The sequence below is a fragment of the Lissotriton vulgaris genome, unplaced genomic scaffold (assembly GCF_964263255.1).
Source record: "Lissotriton vulgaris unplaced genomic scaffold, aLisVul1.2 SCAFFOLD_1004, whole genome shotgun sequence".
NCBI classification, from domain to species: Eukaryota; Metazoa; Chordata; class Amphibia; order Caudata; family Salamandridae; genus Lissotriton; species Lissotriton vulgaris.
In genome coordinates this window covers 597549-623258 of record NW_028248078.1, presented here as the reverse complement: position 1 = coordinate 623258, position 25710 = coordinate 597549, and the positions used below count along the sequence as shown (strand labels likewise).

The following is a 25710-nucleotide window of genomic DNA, read 5'->3' as shown; positions in this document are numbered from 1 at the left end:
GCCTGATTCATCAACGGGCCGTTTTGCGAGCCCCTAATAGCGAATCATAGCGATTCGCTATTAAGGACTCGCAAAACGGTAATCATGTAGGAATCGCATAATAAAATGCGATTCCTACTGATTCCTTATTTGCGATTAGCAAATTGCTAATCGCAAATAAGGAATAACTTGCCATTCATTCCTATGGGCCAAAAGGCCCATAGGAATGAATGGGGAGTATTCCTTATTTGCGATTAGCAATTAGCTAATCGCAAATAAGATTGCGATTTGAAGGGTGCCAGGGGTGTCCACAGGACACCCTGTAGCACCCCTCAAATGAAATTTCACACAGGTGTTGCACACACACATGTCCAAAGGACATGTGTGTGTGTAACATGCAACTCAGAAAAATGCATTTAAATGCATTTTTCTGAGTTTTCGCAATTTACCACGAGGTCTGACCTCGCGGTAAATTGCGCCTAGGAATTGCGAATTCGCAAATTTAAATTGGATGTTGAATTGCATTTAAGGAATCTCTAATAGAGATTCCTTAAATGTAATTCCTCGCACATTTGCGACATCGCAATTAGCGATTTTTGCATTTGGGATGCTGAATCCCAACTGCAAAAATCGCTCTCGCAAAGGGCCGGATTCTCAGAATCCGGCCCCTTGCGAGCGCAATTTAGGTTCATGAATCGGGCGGTTAATTTCTAGTCCCCACGAAATAAGCTCTTAGGGACATGTATAGCAAAGCAAAATACATGTAGGAGTATTTTCTGAAAGCTGATGCTTATAGTGTTTTGTGCAGGCATTTACAGTCAGTGCTGTTGAATGTTTGCAAGAATCAAGTATTCAATGCAATTTCGAATTACGCTGGTCTTGGAGGAGAATTACCCCCTCAGAACCCTCACTAGAACATGGGTGTGATGCACAAGCTCATGTCAACACTGGATCACAGCATTGATAACACCTGGGTAGCTGGAATGTTATCCTGATTTGTGGGGAATTATGGTATACCACCACATTTTCAGGTCCACAGTTTCTCTCTGCTTTTCCTTTGGACCTAATACTTCATATTTACCTGGATTTGGGATTTTAATATGTTTATTTTATTTATTAATTTATTTAATGCGATTTTATAGAATGAATGAATACATTTATTTGTGTGGTTACTCAAAACCATTACAATAAAACAACGAAGTAAAAAAAGAACATTCCATTTTTTTTTATTGAACCATTTAAAACCATAAGCATTGCAAATAAAGTCTAAAATCTAAAATTATATGATCATAAAGTCCAGGAAGACTTTTTTGAACCCGGCCAACAATTGTGCATGCTCTCATTGAGCTAAGCCGTTAGTTCCAGACGGTATAGAAGCTCAGCGCAGGTACTTGCCCGATTGCTTAGCTGGATGGGTCCATCAGCTTCATACGAGTCTGTTGTACAAATTTACCAAACATAGCCATATGTTTCACTGTGTTCAATGTGTACAATTGATGAACAGCCTCCTTCACAGTTCTAGTCCCCCTTGAAGCAGGATGGGCCTAAGGTAAAGACTGCGATCTAGGCGCAAGGCCGGGCAGCAAAATAGGATATGGGCCAAGGTCTCACGTTTGTATTTGCAGAGCCGACACTCCATGATCGCCATTTTTGTCGACCCGGAGGGGTATAATTCTTTAAGGGGAGGGGATGTAATCTAAATGCTATGATCCTGTGTAGGGCTTGTCTCCCCACTGCCTGCGTGAGATGATGTTTGGGGTTGTATTCTGTATGTGGGAGGCTTAGGGACTCGTGAAAGCCTCTTGATTCCAATGATTCCAAGTCTGAAATGCGAGAGCAAAGGCGGACTTGTTTTTTTATTGTACTTTTGATAACAGTATACTTGATTATCTTGGGGTCCCAATTGCAAGTTTCAAAACTTCTTTGGCGGCGGACAGGCTGGCTGACCAGGGATTGCTGGATTCAAGAAAGATATTTTTTATAATAGACTTCATTGTATTCTCTGGTGCCACCATGGTAAGATAGAAGTATTTGCTCAGAGAGGCCATCTCCCTTCCAGCTTTTGTTGGTTCAGGTTAAGTTCTAACCGCACTAGATTGTTCCTGGTGCATGCGGGTAGGTGAAATAACTTTTTGTAGGCTACACAGTGGACTTTTTCTAGGTCTCTCGCTAGTTTCCCTGGAAATGCCTGTTGTGCGTAATTAAGTTATGGTATTAGTTTCACCCTCAAGACTCTTTGAATTGCCGTTGTTGCGGGGCTGTGTAGAGTGGCATATAGCTTGCAGAGGGCGTAAGTGATGCTTCTCCCTTTCGCACGCATTTTATCAAGATGGACTCCTGGGCGACCTGTTTCACTGAACCAAACTCCCAAGTAGTTGTAGTGTTGTGTGCAATCCAAAGTCAGCTGGCCTAGCCTCCATTTTACCAGTTTTTTCTTAGGGTTTTGCCCAAAAATTATTGTTTTCGATTTGGATGGGTTGGCAACCAGTTTGTTTTTGGCATTGTAGGTTGCCAGGGCCGTAAGTGCTTTTTGTAAGCCTATTTTTGTATAGTCTAGAAGTACCAGGTTGTCGGCATATTGCATTAGTTGAATCTTAGTGTGCCCAATCCTAGGTGTTGCTAATGTGGCTTCAATTAGGGCTTGACCCATGTCTGCGGTGTATAGATTAAAAAGCATCCGAGCTAAAAAGCACCCTTGCTTTAGGCCGCGCAGTTGGTGTTGCACTTAGGAGTGGTGGTCTTGGGTCTATAGGGATCCCCAAAGTGGAGGTGGAGATGGCCCTAGGGGTAGAAGGCCGGGTTGTGGTAGGCGAAAGCAGCATTCTGGATCCCCGGGCTGATGTTGATGAGTAATGCAGGTGGAAAGTATGCCTCACCTTCTCCCTGGAGTAGCAGCGAGCCCCTTACATGGTTAGTTAAAGCATTCTAGGTCCGTTGGATTGATCCTGCCTTCATTAGGGCAAAGCGGCAGACTCCTCAGCACTCTAGAGTTTCAAGGCTGGCGCCTCTCAGCAGTGGTCTCCCAATTTGCGTCTCCGTCCCAAGGGGCCGCCATCTTGACGATGTGTTCGAAGGGCTCTGCCCACGGCTAGGTATCCAGATATAGCAAGAGGATGCAAGTCGCTCACCTTGGGAGATGCTGCAGTGATCCTGGTTGCAAAGCAGCCGTCTCATCAGTGGTAGCACGAAACCTGTAAAAGAAGTGCCAGGAGATGCTTCGGTGAAAGAGCTCCCAGGGCCGCGAGAGCCGATGGTAGAGCAGAGTGCTCACTGTGGGAGATGCTACCATGTCTTGGTCTCATCGTCGTCCACCGCTGGTAAAGCACCCCAATGGAAGCAGCGCCTGGGGGTTGCTTCCAGGTACAGACTGCTGGTGGCGGAGCAGCTGGGGCGGCATCAGTGAACACTGTTAGCTGCCTCGAGTAGCATACTTTTTGTTTGCTGTCCCGCTGCCTGGGAGCGGTCTGTGCTCCAATTGTGGAAACTGGACAGGATACCTCATATTCGAGTGGGAATCCTCTTTACCTTGAGGGCGCAGGATTACCAGCTTGGTTAATCATACTCACCTGGGCCCATAAACATTCACACTTGAACCAGTAATCCAACTTAACTTCCTGCCTATCTGAGTTTTATTCACCTTAGGACTTATACCTGTTCACCATGACTTACCATATACTTGTCACGTGTGCTCTAAGTCCTAATTCTAAGGATCAAGGGAGTTAGAATAATAGGTAGAGAATAACATTCACTTATGAAAATAAACCACAGACTCTGGAAAAGTCTTAAACACTTTATTTTTGCAATATTTTGTGCGACATAGGCCACAGTAGTGAAATTAGGGACTTTGCAAGTAAGTAAACAATTACTAAAACATAAATCTTGCAAGACTTAAAGAAAATGCTTTTAGACATTGGTACTTGGGTAGGGTGAAAAGGGAAACCGACATAAGGGCATACCACACAGATTATATTTACCTAGAATGGTGCGAGGACCAACCCTGGCCACGGGCTGGGACAAGAAAAGTGCTCCCGACTAATCAGGTGCCAACAGGACAGGTGCAGGACAGGTAACCTCCGCTAAGTGCAACACCAGCGTCACACCCCTCTCTACAGCTACTCTCGGACCCCGACAGGGCAAATCGATTCTTCTCCCTCAGCAAATTCCCGATTCTTCTGTCAGAGTGCTCGACTAGCACTCTGCTCTTGATTCTCCTTTAGCATGCGTTGGTTCAGTGACAGGTCTGTGACAAGTCGGACAAACAAACTGATTAAGCCTTCCTTAGTTCTACTAGTTCAGTGTGTGTACCACTCCCTTAATTTTGCAAATTCTATGCTTTCCCTTCATTTGATTGGCAGAGGAGTAGCTAGAGCGTGTGGTGTCTGGGGCTATCCCTCAGATTGCGCCCCGGGGGGGGGGGGGAGAGGTGCTGGAGAAAAAGGAAGGCGAGCACTTGAAAGAGTTCCGAGAGACACGTAGCATCACCACTAATAGTTACCTCAGTCATGCAAGTTACATGCACATACATGACATGGTCAAAGGCTACACAGCTGAATACACCGGTGACTGCCAGTACAAAAGTGAACACACAGACTGCATGAATTATCTGGGGACTCATCTGACATCCATCAGAGAGCTGCGTGAACGATTAACTGGTAATCCCCTCAGCACAATGCAAGCATGCACATACATGACACTGTTCAGGGATCCATCATCTACAGCTGACATTAAATGACCATACATCATGGTCCCCCCATTAAAGCAGTAGGGACCTGCACAAAAACATGATGTGCTCATTTTTAAATGCGCATGATTTTTCTAATGCAAATGGGAGCCAACCCACGGGCCACGGCGGCTGCTGGAGTCCGGAGCTGCAGTCACAGCACTGACTGTGTGCAGCTGCTGCTGTTTGGTGAGCCTGAATCTCTAGAATCAAGCCTGAGCACCGTGTTTGCCGCGGGATGTTTTGTTCCGCCCACTCCACTGCCAGGGCTGTAGGTGGCCCAAAAACCAAAATATCCGGGCTGGCGCACCCTCCACCTTGCTGCAAATATAAGTAAGTGAGACTGAATGTGAGGGCGCACTAATCAGGTTACTGATTGTTATTAAAACTGCTTTATAAATTTAGCGCGCAGTCTACATCAGCTGCCTGCCCTTCTGTGATACACTGAAGTTCTCTGCAGTCACACACAGTGAGACAGCGAGAGTCTCATTCTCTCTGGACTCAGGTCACACACTGTGTAGTTCAGGGACTTGCCACACGAAGACGTACTTTTTAAAATATTACAGCACTTGCTGCGCTATAGTGCCTTAGCCTGAGACATGCCCAGTCAATGCAGCCCGGTGGTGCTGCTGTCGAGTCAGTCAGTGGGTAGTACTGACTCTGTGTGCTGACAGCTAGACTCTTAAAACTTACTATACTTAGACAGCTGAGCTGAGAGCTCATCTGCGCTGCTGACTGCAGGGCTGGAGCCAGAAGGTGGCACACCAACCGCAACCACTTCCTGTTAATAATTTGGTTGAGAGCACTACATCGCCCTGGCTGCCGGCTGTGAGCTATGTGACATGGCTGTATGGCTTAGCCTGAGACTTGCCCATGCTCATTGTCCCCGACTAGTCAGCTGACTGTGTTGACTAACTTGGAATTTTAATTAGGCACTGCAGCTATGAAGACAGAGAGATCCGTGCTGTTGAGGGCTCACATCCTGGGCTGCGTCCCATTTGATACAGAGAGTGGCCTGTAGTCCACTGAGTGATGCTATGCAGCATCTGATTTGATTGATTGATTGCCACTAGTAGGATCCAGGGGCCCAGTAGACAAAGGCAGTAGGCAAAGGGAGGAATCAATGTTATTGTTTTTCTGCCAGTCTGCCCTGCAGCACTACTAGGAGGCTGACAAAAGAATGTTATTGGGGCCTCAAATACTGTTTGGGCTGGGTCCCACGTGGGACAGAGAGGCCCTGGAGTCCACACTGTTGCTGTGATGCTTTGCAGTTTTAAGAACTTCTTAGAGTTTCTTGTTTCTCAAATGGGTGCAATTTCTGATACTTGTATGTTTACCTCGTCTTCAGTGCTTGATTTTGCTTGCGAGAAAGTATCACTCATAGTCGTTGTCACTCATATTTACACAGTTATGAAAATGTCACACATAGCAATCTGAATCCTTGGCAGCTATGCTGCCACTCTGCCACTCATTAAATACCGCCCTGAAATCGTTTACAGCCCTGCCAAGTACCACACATCAGGCGTGATACTAACGCATGTTAATGTGGTGGTCCACATCACTGCATTAAAATGCATTGTCACGCATTTTTAGCTTCCTTAGTCCCTGTTGGTGTGAGTCTGTATATTACATATGATTGTTATACTCTGTTCGGTTGCCGCTGCAGCACATTTTTCTATTTCTAGGGCGGTTGCGACGTCATCTTTCAATTTAGGTTGCCGACTGCAGCAGCTCTAGTTGTGCATGCCATGGCATAGCTGTTAGCTGATGTCACGAGTGGGGCCCAATGGCTGCTAATGAGACAGCCAGCACGAGCATGCACACTCTGCGCAGCTTCGAAATTAAGTTAGTTGCTGTCTGCAATCATGCTGTGCAGCTCTCACTGTGCACCTGTAGCCCAGGAGAACACCAGCCCTCAGGATCATTCGTCGAGTCCCTCACCTGGGGGTTCTGTTGCCCAAGGGTAGGGGCTGGTGATACTGCTGTACCTGCAGACTTACACGCACCACTAGCACCAAACTCTGCAGGTGACATGGTTTATCAGCACCCGTTGGGACTTCACAGACAAAAGGCACCACTGGAATTAAGATTATTTATATATCGGGGGGCGTGGCTTGGACGCCGGTGCAAATGGCGGCGTAGTTCTGTCCTCCTCCGAGCGGCTGAACGAGAATGCTGTGGAAGGCTGCAATCCGCCTCCAATCCTGCCTGAAACGGGTACCTGGGCGTCGGAAGACCTGATCCAGAGACGGTGAAAGTTTGACTCGGATCTGACCGACAGGAGAGGAGCTGACTGCCCGTTTGCCCTGACCGAGGAGGCTGCGCTCCGCGACGGAGCCCGACCCCGGACACAACCACGTGGTCCCCCGGTCTCCCGGAGGTTCGACCACGCTGCTCACTACGGACTGTTGGGGGTCTCCCTGGGCAGCGCAGGGCCGAGAATCTACACGGCATCGACGTATCGACGCAGTGAGTAAGAGGCGAGGCTGTCAGTGGGGCGGTTGACTGCTCGATGTTATAAAATACCGCGCTGGCAAATCTTAATGGCGGCCACCCAGTGAGCCTGTCTCCGCAAATCAAGCACCCTGCACCAGGATCACGAACTGCAGACAAATGCATATGCCTGTGAGGAAACTGATGTAATATAAATTCGGACCAACGCTCAGATGCAGCTCTTCTGAAATAACGCTGCAAGCAGGATCTTCTACGCTATATGAATGACTGAGATGTATGTTTAAAATGGCGGTCCCTTGCTAAGCTGACATTGTGTCTGTGTGACCTGGTGCCTGAATACCATGATGAACACTGTGGCCTCTGTTATGCTATGAAGACCTGTAGGCAGATTAATAGAATAATTGACCGCGCTCCGTGAAATAATGCTGCAAGCACATGTAAGAACAACCATTGCAATCATTCCTAGAGCCTAGCTTGAATTTCTGTCGCAGTTGATATCAAGGCAGGAATTCTGGGAAAGCTGGTGGCATGTATATGGACTGAGTCTGTGACACTGTGTATGGTGTGCTGGTTGAACCTCTGCAGCAACTATTGCTAGCGCTATTTACAAGGATACGAGTAACATTTAGTGATTTAAATGATATTTACAAGGTGCAACACAAGCATTGTGCAAACGACAGCTCCTGCTGATGAATGTGCACCTATGATCTCTCTTCAATAAAAATCGTCTTTCACTATTCACGACGCAGCGCAATTCACGACGCAACGCAATGCAATTCAGTACCCGCGCCGTGAGTTGGTGGAACTCAGAACAAGACAGCGTCAGGTCTAATCGCTACGCACAACTACAACTTAAGGATGGGAGACAAAGAAAACGGCGTAACTTCTAAACGCCTGAAATCTAACCCACCGACGCCAGTCAAAGGGAATAAAGAAATGACGGATGCCATGGCAACAATTTTGAGCAGGCTAGAAGAGGTTAGGGACTTGGCCAAATCCACCAAGGAAGAGGTGGTAGCTATTCGCCAGGATATTAAAGACATCAACTCAAGAATTACAGAGTCCGAGGCCAGGATAAGCAAACTGGAAGACTTTGAGAATAAAACATGTGGAGCGATCAAGAACCTCTCCTTATGCTCAGACCACCTTGTGAAAAAAGTTGCGGAATTGGAAGACAGAAACAGAAGGGGGAACCTAAGAATTTTTGGCATGCCGGAAAAAGCAGAGGAATCACATGGCACATGCATACCCTTCCTCGAGGAGTGGTTCACGCAGGCCACAAATCTAACCTTCACTCAGCCACTAGAGTTTGATGGAGCACACAGGGTACCAGGTCGAATTTCTAAGGATCAGAAGGGCCCAAGAGCGATCGTGTGTAAACCGCTAAGATATCAGCTCACAGAGCAGATACTTATCTTCGCCCGCAAACATAACCATGTGCTATGGAAAGGTCACAAAATCTTCATCTCACAGGACTTCAGTAAGGAGACTATGGAAATCAGAAAAGCCTTCCTTGCATTGAGGCACCAACTGAAGTCACTTGGTCACATGTATGGCTTTATTGGTCCAACGAAATTTAGAGTAACCATACAAGGGGTGACACATGTGTTCTCTGACCCGAGAAAACTGCGACAACTCCTGTTCGACCAGGGCGATGGTACCATGGAGGTCTCCCCTTCAGCTCAACAAGGTGCCTCTTCAGCTGGCTCAGGATGAGTTTAGGATTGAACTTTTGGTACTGTTATTCTCATATTCCTGAATCCACATTGAAGTGTCTGTCGGAACTGGGACTGACATGAGGCTCTCTTGTCTGGTATTGCTAAAGAGGTGATAACCACGTCTGTAATTGACAGAAACTAATAAGGGCTCGCCCGCATGGGGTCCGGTTCTGGCCAACTTTGTCTGGCACGTTAATGGTTCATGTATCTTTTGGGCCGCCTGTCAGCGTGTCCTTTGGAATCTGGATCTGTTTCAGAGCGATCTCTTGTATCCTTGATTGGAAATTGACTCACAATGATTATATCTGTGCTGCCACGATACTGCCCGTGTCCCTCCTGGACCTCAAGAAGTACTGTGCCGTGGTGTTGTTTTATAGCACTCCCATTGGTGTCAGGTGCACCCACAATAACTCTTCTACAGTTGCTGTTGTGCTTGCTGTGTGAAGCTCTGAAGTACTAAAGTATGAAGTACTATGCTGTGATGTGGAGTTGTTTTATGGCACTCCCATTGATAATAACTGATGATGTTGTGCTTGGTTTATGATACTTGGTTTATGATACTGAAGTCAAGGTATTGACCTTCCTGCGCTCAAGGTCATGGCACAATTGTTGTCTATAGTTTATTGTTGCCTACATACTTGGCTTATTCCTTCACTAAATTGGGATTGCAGCCCCAAAGATTAATAGTTATGAGTAAGCTGCTTGGAGGCGGCTTCGTGGTCGTCATTCCCGAGTCGCCATGTTCTGTTGTTTCTACTATTGGGGAGGGAGGGGTGGGTTGAGGGTGAGGGAGGAGGGTGGAGGGAGGTTGGTGGGGGTGAAGGGGGGGATTGTTTTTGCATTTTGTATATCGTTTTGTTTAGTTTTGTCCATCTTGCATCCTAACTTGCATACATTGCACCACATTGTGTTCCGGAACTTACACTCTGTCCGCCGATTTCATACAAAAAGTACTAGCCCTGTATTCAATGAGAGATATGACTTTGCTGGCTTGAACAAAGGGATGAGACCCTCTTTTCGATCCATCTTTTGCGCATACACATGGGTCATGAGACGGTATAACTTATTGTATAATCGATGGCTCATGTAATGGACACTCCAATAGGGACAACAACTATAGCTAATCTTTGAATATTATCATTAAATGTTAAAGGTCTCAACCAGCCAGTTAAACGTCAAAAGGTACTGGATTATCTACGTAGACAACGTGGAGATATAGCCTTACTGCAGGAGACAAAACTAGAGGCGAAGCTATTTCATACACTGCGTAACAAATATTACACCGAAGTGATAGGCTCTGAAGCAATCTCAAAAAAGAATGGGGTGGTGATGCTGGTGGCCAAGAATGCGAATGTGGACATAGTCTCTACTACAACAGACACGAAAGGGAGGTGGATTTCGGCGAAATTACTCAAGGATGACACTGAGTTCTTTATCACAACTGTTTATGCCCCAAATACACACGATCCGTCCTTCTGGGTAGGCCTATCGAAGCAGATCATCTCCATTCCTGACACACCACTCCATATTTTGGCAGGCGACTTCAATCTCCCATATGACCCTGTATTGGATAGAGACTCTAAATGCGTCTTTCGCCCAGGCAAAGCCCATAAGGCATTCATGAAACTATGCAATAGATTCCATATGGTGGACACGTGGCGCTTACTGCATCCTGATGGTAGAGACTACTCCTTCTACTCCCCGCCACATGACTCGTTCTCGAGAATTGACTATATACTCATATCTAACAACGCAGTGGCAAGAGTTGAAGACGCGGACATTGCTCCCAGATTAGTCTCTGACCATTCATGCGTCTCCCTTACACTGTCTAATCTTAAGCCATCTACCCGTCAATCTATGTGGCGATTCAATGATACTATTCTTAATGACACAAAACACAAAGAAACCCTTGACACCGCCATTAGAGATTTTTTATTGTCCAATAGGAGAGAGGACACTTCAGACACCATCCGTTGGGAGGCATTGAAATCCACTATAAGGGGACTTATTATAAAAATATCCTCTGCTATTAATAAAAACCGCACTGCGGCCTTGCTGAAGTTAGAAGAGGACATTTCGAAACTTCAGCAAAAATACCTGATGAGTAGGAACCCTGCAATCCTAAATGAACTGTCCAATCAAAAATACACCTACAATAAACTTATCAGTGAGAAGGCAGGAATTTGGCTTGACAGGAAGAAGCGTTTTAAAATCTGCGACTCAAACAAGGCAGGGAAAGGGTTAGCGGCTTATCTTAAATTTAAAATTCAGAAGAACACCATTAATTCCTTAATCGATGACAATGGTACTCCTAACTCTGATCCCACTAAGATTGCGAACATTTTCAAAGACTTTTATGAGAAACTCTATGCTAGGAACATACACGTTGACAATGAAAAAATGGAGAAGTATCTCTCAAACTGCACACTACCAACACCTACGGCCGCAGAAAAGGAAGCTTTAAATGAACCGATCTCTGAATCGGAGGTTGTTAGCGCGATCAAATGCCTTAAAAAAGGGAAAGCCCCTGGTCCTGATGGCTATACTGCTCCGTTCTATAAGACTTTTGCCCATATTCTTGCAACTCCTCTATTAGAAGTTTTTCAAGAAATTAGTACCACAGGAGAGGTAAAAGGAACTATGGCTGAAGCCGTAATTGCTGTAATACCAAAAGAAGGCAAAGATCATAAACTCCCCAAAAATTACAGGCCTATCTCACTGATAAATTTAGATTGTAAGCTCCTGGCATCGATTTTAGCAAAACGCATCCAGAAGGTTCTGCCGAGCCTAATACACCCCTCGCAAGCGGGATTCCTGAAGAACAGGCTTTCGAGCGACAACACAAGAATTCTGGCTCACGTTATTGAAAAAGCGAAATTCTTATCCACGCCCACCGTGGCTATCACACTAGACGCGGAAAAAGCGTTTGACAAAGTTGACTGGACTTATTTAAATGCTGTACTACACAAATTCGACCTGGGTCCCCTATTCACTAGGTTAGTCATGTCCCTCTACGCCTGTCCCTCTGCTAGAGTACGGGCTGGTGGCACCTTTTCCTCCCCCTTTAGTCTAGAACAAGGCACTAGGCAGGGTTGCCCATTGTCCCCGTCCTTATTCCTCCTGGCAATTGAACCCTTTTTGTACTATATTAGGGAAAACCCTGAAATTGCAGGAGTTCAGTTCGCAGGCTGTACAATCAAACTCACGGCCTATGCTGATGACGTATTGGTCATGAGTGAAAAAGCTGATAAGGCTATAACGACGCTACTCTCCACAATCGAAGAATTCTCAAGTGTATCTTGGTACTCCCTAAACAAGGATAAAACTGAGGTGAAGTCGTTAAACAATCTGTGTGATAAAAACATCCTGGGCGAATCCGGGCTGACCTGGCAACCGAAGAGTTTTAAATACTTAGGTCTGGAATTTGAAAGGGATTTGGTAACCACCCTAAAAATTAATGAGGAGATACTCTACAAAAAAATACAAAAACTCTTAGATGGCTGGTCCCCAAAGTTCCTCTCATGGTGGGGTAGGGCGGAAACATTAAAAATGATGATCAGTCCCTTGGTAAACTATATGGCATGTATGCTCCCCATGACCTTCTCGGAGGATTTTCTACATAAAGTCGAGAAGTCGTTAACGGACTTCCTGTGGAAAGGGAAGAAACCGAGAATTGCCATGAGGAAACTGCAATTGCCAAAGCTTAAAGGGGGCTTAGGTCTACCAAATTTCAGAGACTACCAAACCGCCTTTCTCTGCAGACAAGGAGCTTCCTGGTTTAACGAAGACCCCATTTATACGCCCTTATGGATCGACATTGAGAAATCAATTGTCGGAAAGGCCCCGCTCTCTGCTGTACTCACAATGGATCTCTCACACCTTACGAATTCTAAATACATCATACTCAATACTAAGAGGGCTCTCTTGCGGTTAGATCGCACTCACAAAACTGGTCTACAGATCCATAATTCTTCATCTGCTTCCTTGTGGCGTAACCCGTCAATCAAAATTGGCGGATCGCCCATAATATGGGACCACTGGTCTGAAAAAGGTGTTAATGTAATTGCTGATCTACACGAAAATAACATGCCACTACCATTCTCAACTCTGCAGGCTAGACACTCCCTATTACCGATTGACTTTTACTCGTTCCTGAAGCTAAAGTCAGCCTTATCTAGCAGAACGTTCAAACTAGCGATGCCTTGGCTAAAATCTATGCTCCCTCACTTTCAATCCTCTGGACATTTTGTCTCAAAAATATATAAACTTCTTGCACCAACACCCAACAAATCGATGAGGCGTAACAAAGCCAAATGGGAATCAGAACCAAATAATACTGGCATAAGCATAGACTGGGTCAAGATACATGCATCAGCACTCACACATAAGGTCTCGCCGATACTATCACAGACCAAATATATGATCCTTAACAGGGCTTTCTGGACCCCACAACGATTATTTAAGGTTGGCCTACGAGACACACCGACCTGCTGGAACTGCTCCTCGGATATTGGTGACCTTCCACACATGTTATTTGATTGCCCCATGCTCCAAACATATTGGACTAAAATCTTTGACTACATTGGGCACACGTTTGACATACATCCTGCTAGGGAGTTCATCTACATTATCCTGGGGGCTTTAGACCCACTACTAAAGGGGGACCATGACCGTCAGCTCCTGGATCTCCTGCTAACACTAGCATACAAGGTAGTCCTATGCAATTGGAAATCAGCGTCTGAGATCTCTTTTAATGCCTGGAGGGAATGGCTAGCCTGCATTAGGGGCACTGACAATACCGCTCTTCACTCATCACCATGGCAGGTTACCAACAAAAAACTATGGTCTTCTCTAGACCAGGCCTCCTTTACTTTTGAGCCACCATGATACACCACCAATGAGATCAACACTTAGTAAATGTGGGGCTGCCCGATGCACGAATTATAATGGTTATATCCCGCCCATATGGGCTTACCAGATTTAGACACAATGTGCAGGGATGACAAAGTATACCTGGTATTATTTGACTAGACTTGGATGGAGAGGTCTACGGAACTGTGCACAACTGTAAAGATTGCAATGATGGCATATTTTGTTGTTTACCTTGTTCATTTATTTATTTATTTGTTTATCCATTTATTTATTCATTCAACTCATTCATCTCGTCTCACTTACAGATCCGGTCTGCTGTTACCCTCTAGTTTTCATTATGCTTTATTTTCCGTTACTGTATGTATGTATGTATGTTTTGTTTTATATGCACTGATCCATGCTTGACCACGGCGTTTCTCCAATACGAATGTAACTCTATTGATGCCTTATGGCCGTTATCATTTCTGTTTTTGCTCAATAAAAAAAAGATTTGAAATAAAAAAAAAAAAAAAAAGATTATTTATATATCCATGTGAGGTTGCAAAGCTGTTGTTTTATCATTATTTTTAGGTCTCTGCTGGGCGTGGGCAGTGAAGCTGCCATGCCTCTCCGAGAGATATTGGAAATACAAGATTTCTAAAAGGGTCTGTAAGCCCCGCCCCTCCTTTCCATTGGGTAGCGTCAGCGTTTATGATAAACGCTGGCTTCCCAATGGAAAGGAGTGTTTTTGGTTGCCACCCTATCCGTTTTTTGGACAGCCCCTCGGACACCGTGTCCTGCTTTGCGGCCGCCCGTCGCGACTAGTTTTCTCATCAGCTTGTCTGATGAGGCTGTCCAGGGAAGGTTCAGGGAGAGTTCAGCAAGCTGAAGCTCAGTCATGCTCCTTCATGCCTGCAGCACACGCCACTCCGGTTCTCTGGGCCTGTAGTAACGGATCACGCGCCTCTGTTTAGGTGAAGAGACTGAGAGAAGGGCACGCAGTCTCGCTTCCCTCGGAGCCACTGTGGTGAGGTACCCTCCTACCCCTCCTCCACCCCCGCCCTGTGAACTCTGGATGTACAAGCAGTCACTGGCAGGAAATACTGCTAATGTTGTTGTTAGTTAAAATGTGGGTGCTACATGTTCAAAGAGCACGCACATTCGCGGACACACAAGCACACAGTCCCCATTAAGGTGCAAATGCCCGCTTAACACTGAAGGAATCTCTACTGTCCGACAGAGTGCGACATGTCACTTCTCAGGAAGATGAACACGAGTTGTCACCCCCTTGGCAGGGCACACGCACCATCAAAGGTGCACGCACACCCACACATGGAAACATACACAAATATAGGCCACCTGCTCGGCAGGAGGGGCACACGGGCCACGTGGAAGAGGCCTTCACTCTTTCTCTGGAAGAAGTTCAAGATGCTCACCCTTGCTCAGGTCTTGTCTGCCCTAGACTCGCAAGACTGGATGATAGCGTTGGACTTGCTGGTTGCTTATTTTCATATTCCCGTCCTGCCGGTCGACCGGCGTTACCTGCGGTTCACGGTAGGCCACAAGCACTTTCAGTTCACCGTGCTCCCCTTTGGCCTTACCAGCGCCACTTGGGTGTTGATGAAAGTGATGGCGGTGGTCGCAGCTCCTCTGCGCAGATCGGGGGTTTCAGTCTTCCCCTATCTAGACGACTGGTTGTTGAAGGCGGCCTCACCCCAGGCAGTCGTCTCCCACCTCCAGACTACGGCCAACCTCTTGCATTTGCTGGGTTCTCCACTCCATCAACGTACCGAAGTCGCACCTTATTCCCTCTCAGAAGCTCCTCTTTATTTGAGCGGGTCTGGACACAGCGCAGTTTCGGGTTTATCCTCCCGAACAGCGAGTATTGGACATTCGGGCTATGATTCCGATCTTTCGGCCATTGTCCTGGGTTTGGTCAGGATGACCTTGAGGCTGCTAGGCCTCATGGCATCCTGCTGACCAATTATGCCTGATGGCATATGCGGGCTCTGCAGTGGGACCTGAGGCTCCAGTGGGCGCAGCATCAAGGTGACCTGTCCATCTCGGAGGGCACTGCACAACAGTTGCAGTGGTGGCTCACGAACCACCATTTGGTCAGCTGCAGATAACTCTCCCTACCCCAACCGGAACACACAGTGGTGGCGGATGCGTCCCTCCTGGGATGGGGTGGCCACATGGGAGAGGCAGAGATCAGACGCCTCTGGTCTCCGGCGGAGTCCAGGCTCCATATCAACATTCTGAAGCTCCGGGCTGTCCTTATGGACAGAAGGCATTCCTTCCCTCTGTCAAGGGGAGAGTAGTGCAGGTGTTCACAGACAACACCACCACCATGTGGTACTGCGACAAGCAAGGCAGGGTGGGGTCGTAGACCCTATGTCAGGAGGCTCTGCGTCTCTGGACATGGCTGGAACATCAAGGCAGTTCCTTGGTAGTTCAACACTTGGCAGGTTCTTTGAACGCCAGGGCAGACGAACTCAGCCGCAGGTGCATGATGAATCACGAATCACGTCTTCACTCGGAGGTGGCGCGAGGTCTCTTTCAACAGTGGGGAGAGCCTTTGTTAGATCTATTCGCCACCAAAGAGAACGCGCAATGTCAGCAGTCATGTACGTTGGAATTTCCAAGGCGGCACTCGCTCGGCGACGCTTTTCATCACAAGTGGAGTTGCAGTCTGTTGTACGCCTTTCAGCCTATACTACTTCTACCCAGAGTGCTGAAGACGATCAGGCGCAACCGTGTTCAAGTCATTCTTGTGGCCCCGGACTGGGCTCGAAGGGTTGGTATCCCGAGCTACTCAGTACGAGTGTGGATCCCCTGATGCGACTGCCTCTTCGGGAGAATCTTCTGTCGCAGCAGCAGGGTACTATCCTCCACCCGAACCTGTCCAGCCTCCACCTCCTTGCGTGGAGATTGAGCAGCGACAGTTGATTCCATTTGACTTGCCTCCTGAAGTCTGTGATATCATTCTGGCAGCCAGGCGTCCCTCCACTAAATCGGTATGCGCCTGCAGGTGGAACACATTTGTGGCATGGTGCACAGCAAAGGCTGTGGATCCCCTTTCTGCCCTCTTCAGAAGTCCTTTTGTTTCTTCTTTCTTTGGCCCGGTAGGGTTTTGGTCTGGGCGCTATTAAGGGCTATCTTTCTGAAATTTCGGCCTTTCTCAGGCTCCCTGATCAGCCCTCTCTTTTCAAGTCCCCTGTTGTAAATAGATTTCTCAAAGGCATTAATCACCTTTCCCCTCCTAATTCCTTTTGTGATGCCACAGTGGGACTTGAACCTGGATCTTACATATTTGATGTGCGCTCCCTTTGAGCCTTTACACAACTGTCCTCTACGTTTATTAACTTTGAAGACTGCTTTCCTGGTTGCCCTCACCTCCGCTAGGCGCGTGGGTGAGCTCCAGGCTCTATTCTGTAAACCTCCTTTTCTGTTGGTTCATCCGGACAAGTTTGTGCTCCGCACTCGCCCTTCCTTCTTGCCAAAGATTGTTACTCCCTTCAACATAGGGCAAACTACCAGAGAGGAAGAGAGGCTCCACCATCTGGACCCAAAACGTGTGCTCTCAATTTACCTAAATTGCACACAACAGTTCCGGGTGGATGACCAGCTCTTTGTTGGCTGCTTAGGTGCCAAGAAAGGCCGGGCTGTATGTAAGAGGACTATCTCCCGCTGGGTTGTCTCGTGTATCAAAACCTGTTATTCTCTGGCTAACAAGGAACCTCCAGTGGGGTTGCGCGTCCATACTACCAAGGCGACAGCAGCTACTACTGCATTGGGACGTGGTGTTCCCTTGCAAGACATATGTCAGGCAGCCACGTGGGCCTTGCTGCGCACCTTTACTAAGCATTATTGCCTTGATAGTCAAGTCCGGACAGACGGCTTCTTTGGCCGTTCAGTTCTCCGTAACTTTCTGGTGTGATCTTGATTCTCAGACCCACCCCTGGGGTTGGTTTTGCTGGGGTATCTATTCTAAGGTAAGGAATCTATTACTAACATGTCTCTTTCAGATGCACAAGTTACTTACCTTCCGTAACAATTTATCTGTAAGAGACATTAGTTAGTGATAGATTCCTTACTGCCCCACCCATACTCCCCGTTCTGCGAACTGATTTCGAGGGATAAGGTCATCCCTTTCAGGGCCCTAGTTTCAATGCACCAGTGGTCAGTATCTTGAATGGCTCTGCATTCCTGGTGCGGAAAGTCATGTACAGAACTGATGCAACCTTTCGACGCGCAGGGGTGCTGCTGATGAAAACTTTCCGGATCCGATCTGATGCCTGGGGGTATTTGTAAGATAAGGAATCTATCACTAACTAATGTCCGAAGGTAAGTAATTTGTGCGTTACAGTACTAAATCTGCTTACATTGGACTTGATCTGCATCTTCTCACGGAACGCACACCAATTACTAGACTCCATATTCTTAGATGTACCACTTCATCCCATTCTTTGTTGTCTAAGGATATAAACATGACATGATTGCCTACAGACTTACGCTGTCAAATGTTGTATACTAATTTCTTTCTTTCTTTTTGCTTTAGCATTTGTATGCTATGTCGCATGTTTGTTCAATTCATTTGATTGCAATATGTGACATGTATCATTGTCTCATCACTGTTTTTTTAATAAAAATCAATAAAGACTTTGAAATAAAAAAGAAAAATACGATAATTTGAAAAGCTTGTTCATAATAGTGGACACATTTGGAACCCTTACAAAACATAAACGTACAAAACGCATAAATGGATAAATAAGTCATATATACATTCTGAAATATAATGTGTTTTGCTTAATATTGTAGGGTCAGATAATATTTTAATTCATAAAGAGAGATGCCGGCTTTGGGTCACTTTACTCTGTAGCGTCCACCCTTTCACCACGTTCTGAGAATGTATCCTAAACGAGTTTACCTGTATACCATAGCAAAGTATTCCCACAATTCCTTTCTATGTTGGCCTGCCCTTTAAAATTTATCCATCTCATCATTTGTTTTTCTTATTTTCCTATCAGTAAGTTGGATGTCTTAATAAGCTTAAATAATGGAGAAACTCCAGTCACCAGTGCCATTACAGTCACAGCGACACATTGCGTAAGTAAACAATGCCTTTGGTAAATGATGTAAGAATTTATAGTATAATTTTCCGGATTCTGTGCACTCCCACTGTTGACAAAGGAAGGAATTGATGGTCAAAAATATAAAGTGACTTGTCGAAGATCAATTGTTTGGTGAAGTTAGAAGGCTGACATTAGAAACCAAATCAGGACTGTACATTCTTGAATCTGAGATGCAGATCACAGAGCACCCCCTTGCATGTAGCTCCTTCCATCTTTCTGTTTGTAGTCTAAAGAAGTAGGGCAACAGAATGCCTGTCTGAGTTTGTGGTCTCTCCTGTGGTGAAGAATACTTGGTAGTCACAGGAAGTTTAAGTAGTTTATTAAAAGGAAGGAAAGCGGGAGCATGTCCACCTCCCACCACATTTTCTCTCCAACTGACGCTCCCTAACGGTTCTCTCAACATTCTACTGTCCCCAACATTCCATCACAGACAAGTGATGTCACAGTCCAGATGGTTTCCAGAACCTCCTGGACTGTGCCGTAGATACCACTCATCTTCCTCTTATACAGATGTTATAATATTGGTAATACAAAGCGAGGTCCTATTTACAATAATAGAATAGATGCAAAAGAATAATCTGAACAATAATGTAACAAGAAGCGATTCCTGTGTGGGAACATGTGCAAATAAATAATAAATAGTAGATCAAGAATAAATAAATAAAGAAATCTTGTCCTAATAAATATTAAAGGTAGAGTACATGTTGAGCAACATGAGGTATTACATAACAAATTATTCGTACTTCTTAAGTAACATGACGGTCTACCACTACGGGTAGGTCCTTGGGTACCATATGAAACTTGCACCTCCTCATCACGCACTCTCATGCCGTCACCAACTTCTTGCATACCATCAAGCTCACCTTGTGTTGTGTCACTACCGCTAGACCTCTCCTTCTGTCCTTCATTATCACCAGAAGTACACTTTAGTGCTTCTACCTCGGTCCACAGCCAATCCTTATTTTCTCTTTCAGAATAGTCATTGTCTTTCCACCACAGAACTTTGTTACATTTGACCATTTTAAGTGCCAGATTGTTTTATCACTCAAACTGGAGGGGATTAGAGAACTTGCTATTCCCTTTCTCACGGTTAGTACCAAGCTTCACCCTGACCCAATCCCTCACTGTCAATTTTGCTTCTTTCACACCATGTTTCTTGTTGAAGTATTCTTTGTAGATTTTCTGAGCTCTCAGGAGATTCTCCTTAACCACAGAAGGAGATCATCTGCTTTGAAGTTTAAAGTCCATCCAAGCTGTGTTGTCCCTAGTGAAGGGCTCCCTCCCTCTTAAAATCCTGAAGGGACTGTACCCAGTAACTGTAGTTGTTAGCCCACACTGTTTTAGCAATCTCCTTATCCCAGTTCCTCTGAGCATTGATTGCAGCTTGAACGGAGCCCATAATCATGCGGTTTAAGCGTTCTATGGCTCCGTTGTCATAGGTTCTTTAGAACCTTCAGCACCGCAGCGGAATTCACGCAGCGCTGAAGGGGTTAAAGGTGTTGGTTAAAAAGGCAATAAGGGAAGATCAAACCACTTTTTCACATTCCTCAAATTCCAGCCATTTGGAATACTTATCCAGTAAAACAATGATGTATTTAGGAATGCCCCATTAGTCCAGAATAGGACCCAAAATATCTGCTGAGAGCTCTTCCCAGGGATTCTCGGGACATTTGTATTCCCCAAAAGGAGGTCCAAGGACGGTCAATGACTTATCAGCACTAGCACAATATGTACACATTCTTACATTTTTCTCGACTTCGTTGTCCACCCCAGGCCACCAATAAGATGCCTTCACCCTTCTCTTGGACATCACGATATGCTAATGTCCTCCATGCGAATTGCTCAGTAGCGACCTCTAATACTTTCAGGGGGAATCACTCTATCACCCCCTAAGAAGAAACTCTTTATCATTGATGGACAATTCGCTTCTCACTTCCCAAAATTGTTTTGCTCAATCAGTACTTTGTTCTTATCTGGCCATCCGTGCATTACATAATGCTTTACCTCTATCAAGACACTGTCAGATTTGTACGCTGTTTTCCATTCATCAGCACTTATTACATCTTCCATCTCTTCTGTAAATGCGACACCGTTTTCTAACCATTTATTTCGACAATACTCATCCAGAGGCAGGGGAGAATGGCTTAAGTAATCTACTTTGCAACAAAAATGTAGTCCCTACCTAGAGGCCAATGCCCAAATTGTTTAGAGATAACCTCTCGCCTGCCACAGTAGAACTATGGGAGGTAACAGAGGTAAATCTTAGTGTACAATACAATCCTACTGTAAGGCAATTAACAAAATATAAATTATACACCTATTACTTTGTATATTCATGGAACACAAGCACCATCGTAAGAGCACTGGGTAGTCGTGCACAAGACAATTCAATCGATTAAAAAGATACAATTTTATTCTTAAAAACAAGGTATTCACCATGTACATAATCTCATATATCACATATTACAATTAAAAAGAAATTTTTACAAAAAACCATGACAAGTCGATGTAGCGTTTCGGTGCTTTTGTTGGAGATCTGACACCTTCTTCAGGACGGTACTTTTATCTATAAAAAAATGCATATTTTTACTCCACAGGCTCTTACGTACAAAATTGTATATCAGGTGTAAGTCCCAATTACAACGCAATATTGCCCTTCATTGTATGGTGCAATACTAAAAACATTTACATCAGAACACTATTAAAAACATTATTTACAATTCATTTCCTTATATACTAGCTAGTCCCTCTCGTACCGGACCACCTCATAGTATAATATGGTCTGTTCATCTCGTAGTATTACCAGATAAACCACTTCAACATCATAGTCGTTTTTGGTGATACTCCAAGCGCCCCTGGAAGCGCTTCGGTGCGCGCAGCGTACACGCGTCAAGTCATGTGACCTTAAAATAACACTTTTAATTGGTTGCTAACAGTTTTTTTTACGAAGAATGAAATCCCCACCCATTTCCTTCACTTCTTCTTTCACTTTTGTGACTGCAAGACCTGTCTTTTTCCTGCTTAATATTTTTTTGATTATCATGGCTGCTAGACCCAGCAGTAGCAGTGACGACTCAAATGGCTTCATAGATGAAGAGGTTCCTCAGCCTAGAGTTAAGGAGCATTTTATATGGAATTTTTTTTCCATACCTGCAGACCAAAAAAAAGTAAATGCTCCAAAGGTGGAGTGTCTTATTTGTCACACTGTCCTGTCACGGGGTGACCCTACCAAAAAATATTCATTTGGAAATTCGACCATGATTCGTCACGTCGAGAGGAGGCACCCTCAGAATTATGCCCAGGAGAGTGTCAGGGCTCTGGCACGAGAGGCTCCAGGGGATGGTGCTTCTACATCAACTGGAGGAGCAACTGCATCGGTGAGGGGGCGACCAGAACAGCTCATCCCAAATATTCAACCAGTTTTTAATGAGGCCACAATCAAATGCAAACATTGTGATGCTCTACTTTGTTACGGGGAACAAAGTATTATGAATATTGTTCGAGCAATAGAGAACCACCGCTGCCGTCCCCAACCCTAATTTTTATTTTTATTTTGCTCCTGTTGAGCAGTTTGCTATTCCCTGTTTTTGTTTAAAAAAAGAAAAAAGAAGAAAAAAAAAGTTCTTTTAGAACTACCTCCAATTCTCAAAAAGAGCTGTATTCTTAAAAAAATCAAAATGAGTAACTGAAGTGGAGTGCAGTGAGAGAGGAGAGGAAAATGAGTGAGAAAGCAAAGAAAGGGATGAGAGGAGAAATGAAGTGAAGTAAGGGGACTGAAAGAAGGTGAGTGTGGGGAAGGAGAGTGAGGAGAAGGAGAGTGAACTTCGGGAATGAGGATAAGTGAAGAAAATGTAGTAAAGGAACGGGGGTGTGGAAGGGTAAGAAAAGAGCAGTGATGTTTAGGAAAGAGTGGAGATACAGACTGGATAAAGACAAGTGAGTGTGAGAAAAGGTGAGTAAGGGAGTGAAGAGACAGAGAAAGTGAAAGAAAAAGTGAGAGTAGAAGACTGATGGCCTCATTTAAGAGACCATGCGTCACTTTTACGCCTCCGGTGCGTTACTTTTTGTGACGCACCAGTGGTGTAAAAAATGCACCTTGTTGAGTCATATTTACAAAGTGACGTATCTAGGTAGATGCGTCATTTTGTAAACCCCTGTGCCACATTATACCTGCGCCAGGTGTAATGTATGCAAAGGTGGCGTATTGACGCAAGGAAGGGTTGTAGAAGTGACGTAGTGAAATCTATGAGATTTCACAGCGTCACTTTTAGGACGCCGTTGCGTCAAAATCTTGCGCCTGCCTCACAGCAGGCGCAAGACTGACGCAGGCCCTTTCACATGGGGCTTGTCCCATGTGAAAGGATGCATTGCTGGAGTTGCGTCACTTTAGTGACACACTTCAGCAATGCGTCACTTTTGTGCTTACAGATACGTCAGAAATACTGACGTATCTGTAACTCTTTGCGACATGATGCATCATACATTAAATATGACGCATCAGGAATGTCGCAAGGAGAGTGCACTGAGAAGTGATGCATCTCTGCTTTCACGCAACGATGCGTCATTTCTCATAAATGAGGCCCTGAGTAAGAGAGGAGAGAAACATAAGTACACAGTTTTTCCCCGTGGTGCGCTCAGGGTGCGCGTACCGGAGAGCGCACCTGGGAACGCACCCAGCACTTACCCCGCGATGTCATTTGAGATGTCATCAGTGATGTCATGAGTGATGTCACTGACCATGTCATGAGTGATGTAATATGTGACGTAATCAGCAGTGCATTGCGGGCGCGCGAGTTATAGTTAGCTGAAATAACTATAACGGGGGAATTTCAATGGTTTTGTATGAGTGAAATGTCCAGCTAACTATAACGTGTGAAACCTATGGTTTATTTAGTGAATTTGCAAGGTTTTTTTAATGCTAATTCCTAACTATAATGTGTTTGAAACCTATGTTTTTTTTCAGTGAATTTCAAAAGTTTTGTAAATGAAATTTTTTAAATGTATTCATTATATTTCTTTCTTTTTATACTAAATTCTTACATTTTACATTTTTAATATAAATATTTATTATATTTCATTTTCTTATTTTAAAATAATAAAAAAACAAAATTGCAAATTATTTTTGGGATTTTTTTTCTCCAATATATTAAAATTGAATTCTATATAATTCCTTTTTCATTGTTCTGTTTTTGGTAATCCTACTGTACGCGTACGGTAACGGAAATACGCCAAATTTGGCAGAGAGGTAGAGTTCAGTTCACAGATTGTGCTTTTTGTTAAATGGTGTAAATCCGTTCAGTAGTTCCTGAGAAAACCCCTATAGACTATGCATGTAGTGTTCTATGCACCAGGAAACTTGTCTTTTATATCTTCAATTCCCCAATCTGTATCCTTACACTTCCAGTAAACACTATCACACTTCTGTTTCAGTGTTATAGTGACCATACAGCACTATCCGCCTGATTCATGAAGCAAAAATGCACTCGCAAAGGGCAAGATTCTCAGAATCTTGCCTTTTGCGAGTGCAATTTTGGCATTTGGGATTCACAATCCCAAATGCTAAAATCGCTAATGAGGAATTAGCAAATATGCGAGGATTAGCATTTAAGGAATCTCTATTAGAGATTCCTTAAATGCTATTCATGACACTTGCAAAAATTGCGATTTAGCAAAATTGGGCCGCTATTTACCGAGAGGTCAGACCTCTCGGTAAATAGCAAAAACATAGAAAAATGCTTTTAAAAGCATTTTTCTAAGTTGCATGTTGCACACACACATGTCCTTTGGACATGTGTGTGCGCAACACCTGTTCAAATGTGCATTTTAGGGGTGCTACAGGGTGTCCTTTGGACACCCCTGGCACCCTTAAAATCGCTATCTGATTTGCGAGTAGCAAATTGCTACTCGCAAATAAGGGATACTCCCCATTCATTCCTATGGGCCTTTTGGCCCATAGGATTGAATGGGGAGAAATTCCTTTTTTTGCGAGTAGCAAATTGCTACTCGCAAATAGAGAACATGTAGGAATCGCTATTGATTTAGCAATTCCTACATGAATGCCGTTTTGCGTGTCCTCAATAGCGAGTCGCTATGATTCGCTATTAGGGCCACGCAAAACGGCCCGTACATGAATCAGGCTGTGTGTACTTATCTATACACTGTTCTAAAAGAATCAATTCACTACATTAAAACACTAATCAGTAGATTTACAATAAGTGGTACATCCCCAGAGATATGCCAGTTATTGTGTACTGTGATATCACCTCCTTCTGGCGCAGGACTTTATAATGTGATGACCTTCCAGATGTGTCACATTGTAAATACTACACACCATGGCACACCTTTTGCACTACCAGTGCATCACAAAAGTGACGCAACGGCTGTGATAAAAGAAGCACAAGGGGGTTGTAAATCCACCCGTAACACATAGAAATTCATCCAGGCAGTTTCACCAGCAGTGCAAATTGAAGCATAGACTTGTAACATATTTATGTGCATATGTTACATTCAAGTGCTTCGGAGGTACTACCGTATAGTATAGGTAAACTGCTTATAGATTTATGCTGTAGCAGTTCCTTATAGTTCTGCACTTTCACATTCACCATACACTATTAATGCATTCATTCCTTCATTTATGCACTACACATTCATTCAGACAAAGTTTTACACACTATCATAGAAATATAGTTCTTTCTTTGACCAGTGGAGATAGTTCTGAGAAGAACTGTTTTTTTGTCTTTTTTTAAAAACCAAAAAAAAGAAACTGGAACCCAAAAAGTGTCCAAAAGGAACAAAAGAATGAAAAAAAAAACTAATGTCGAGTAATTGTCACCCCTTTCATTTATACAGCGAC

The 25710-nt window shown here is 44.7% G+C and overlaps 1 protein-coding gene across 1 annotated transcript in view; it reads left to right on the top strand.

Moving 5' to 3' along the window:
* LOC147664938 (anthrax toxin receptor 2-like) overlaps positions 1 to 25710 on the top strand; it is a 470307-nt gene that overhangs the window by 57727 nt on the left and 386870 nt on the right. Inside the window, exon 4 of the mRNA XM_086949874.1 lies at positions 18753 to 18831. Coding sequence (XP_086806000.1) covers positions 18753 to 18831 — 79 coding nt within the window. The remainder of the gene's footprint in view (positions 1 to 18752; positions 18832 to 25710) is intronic.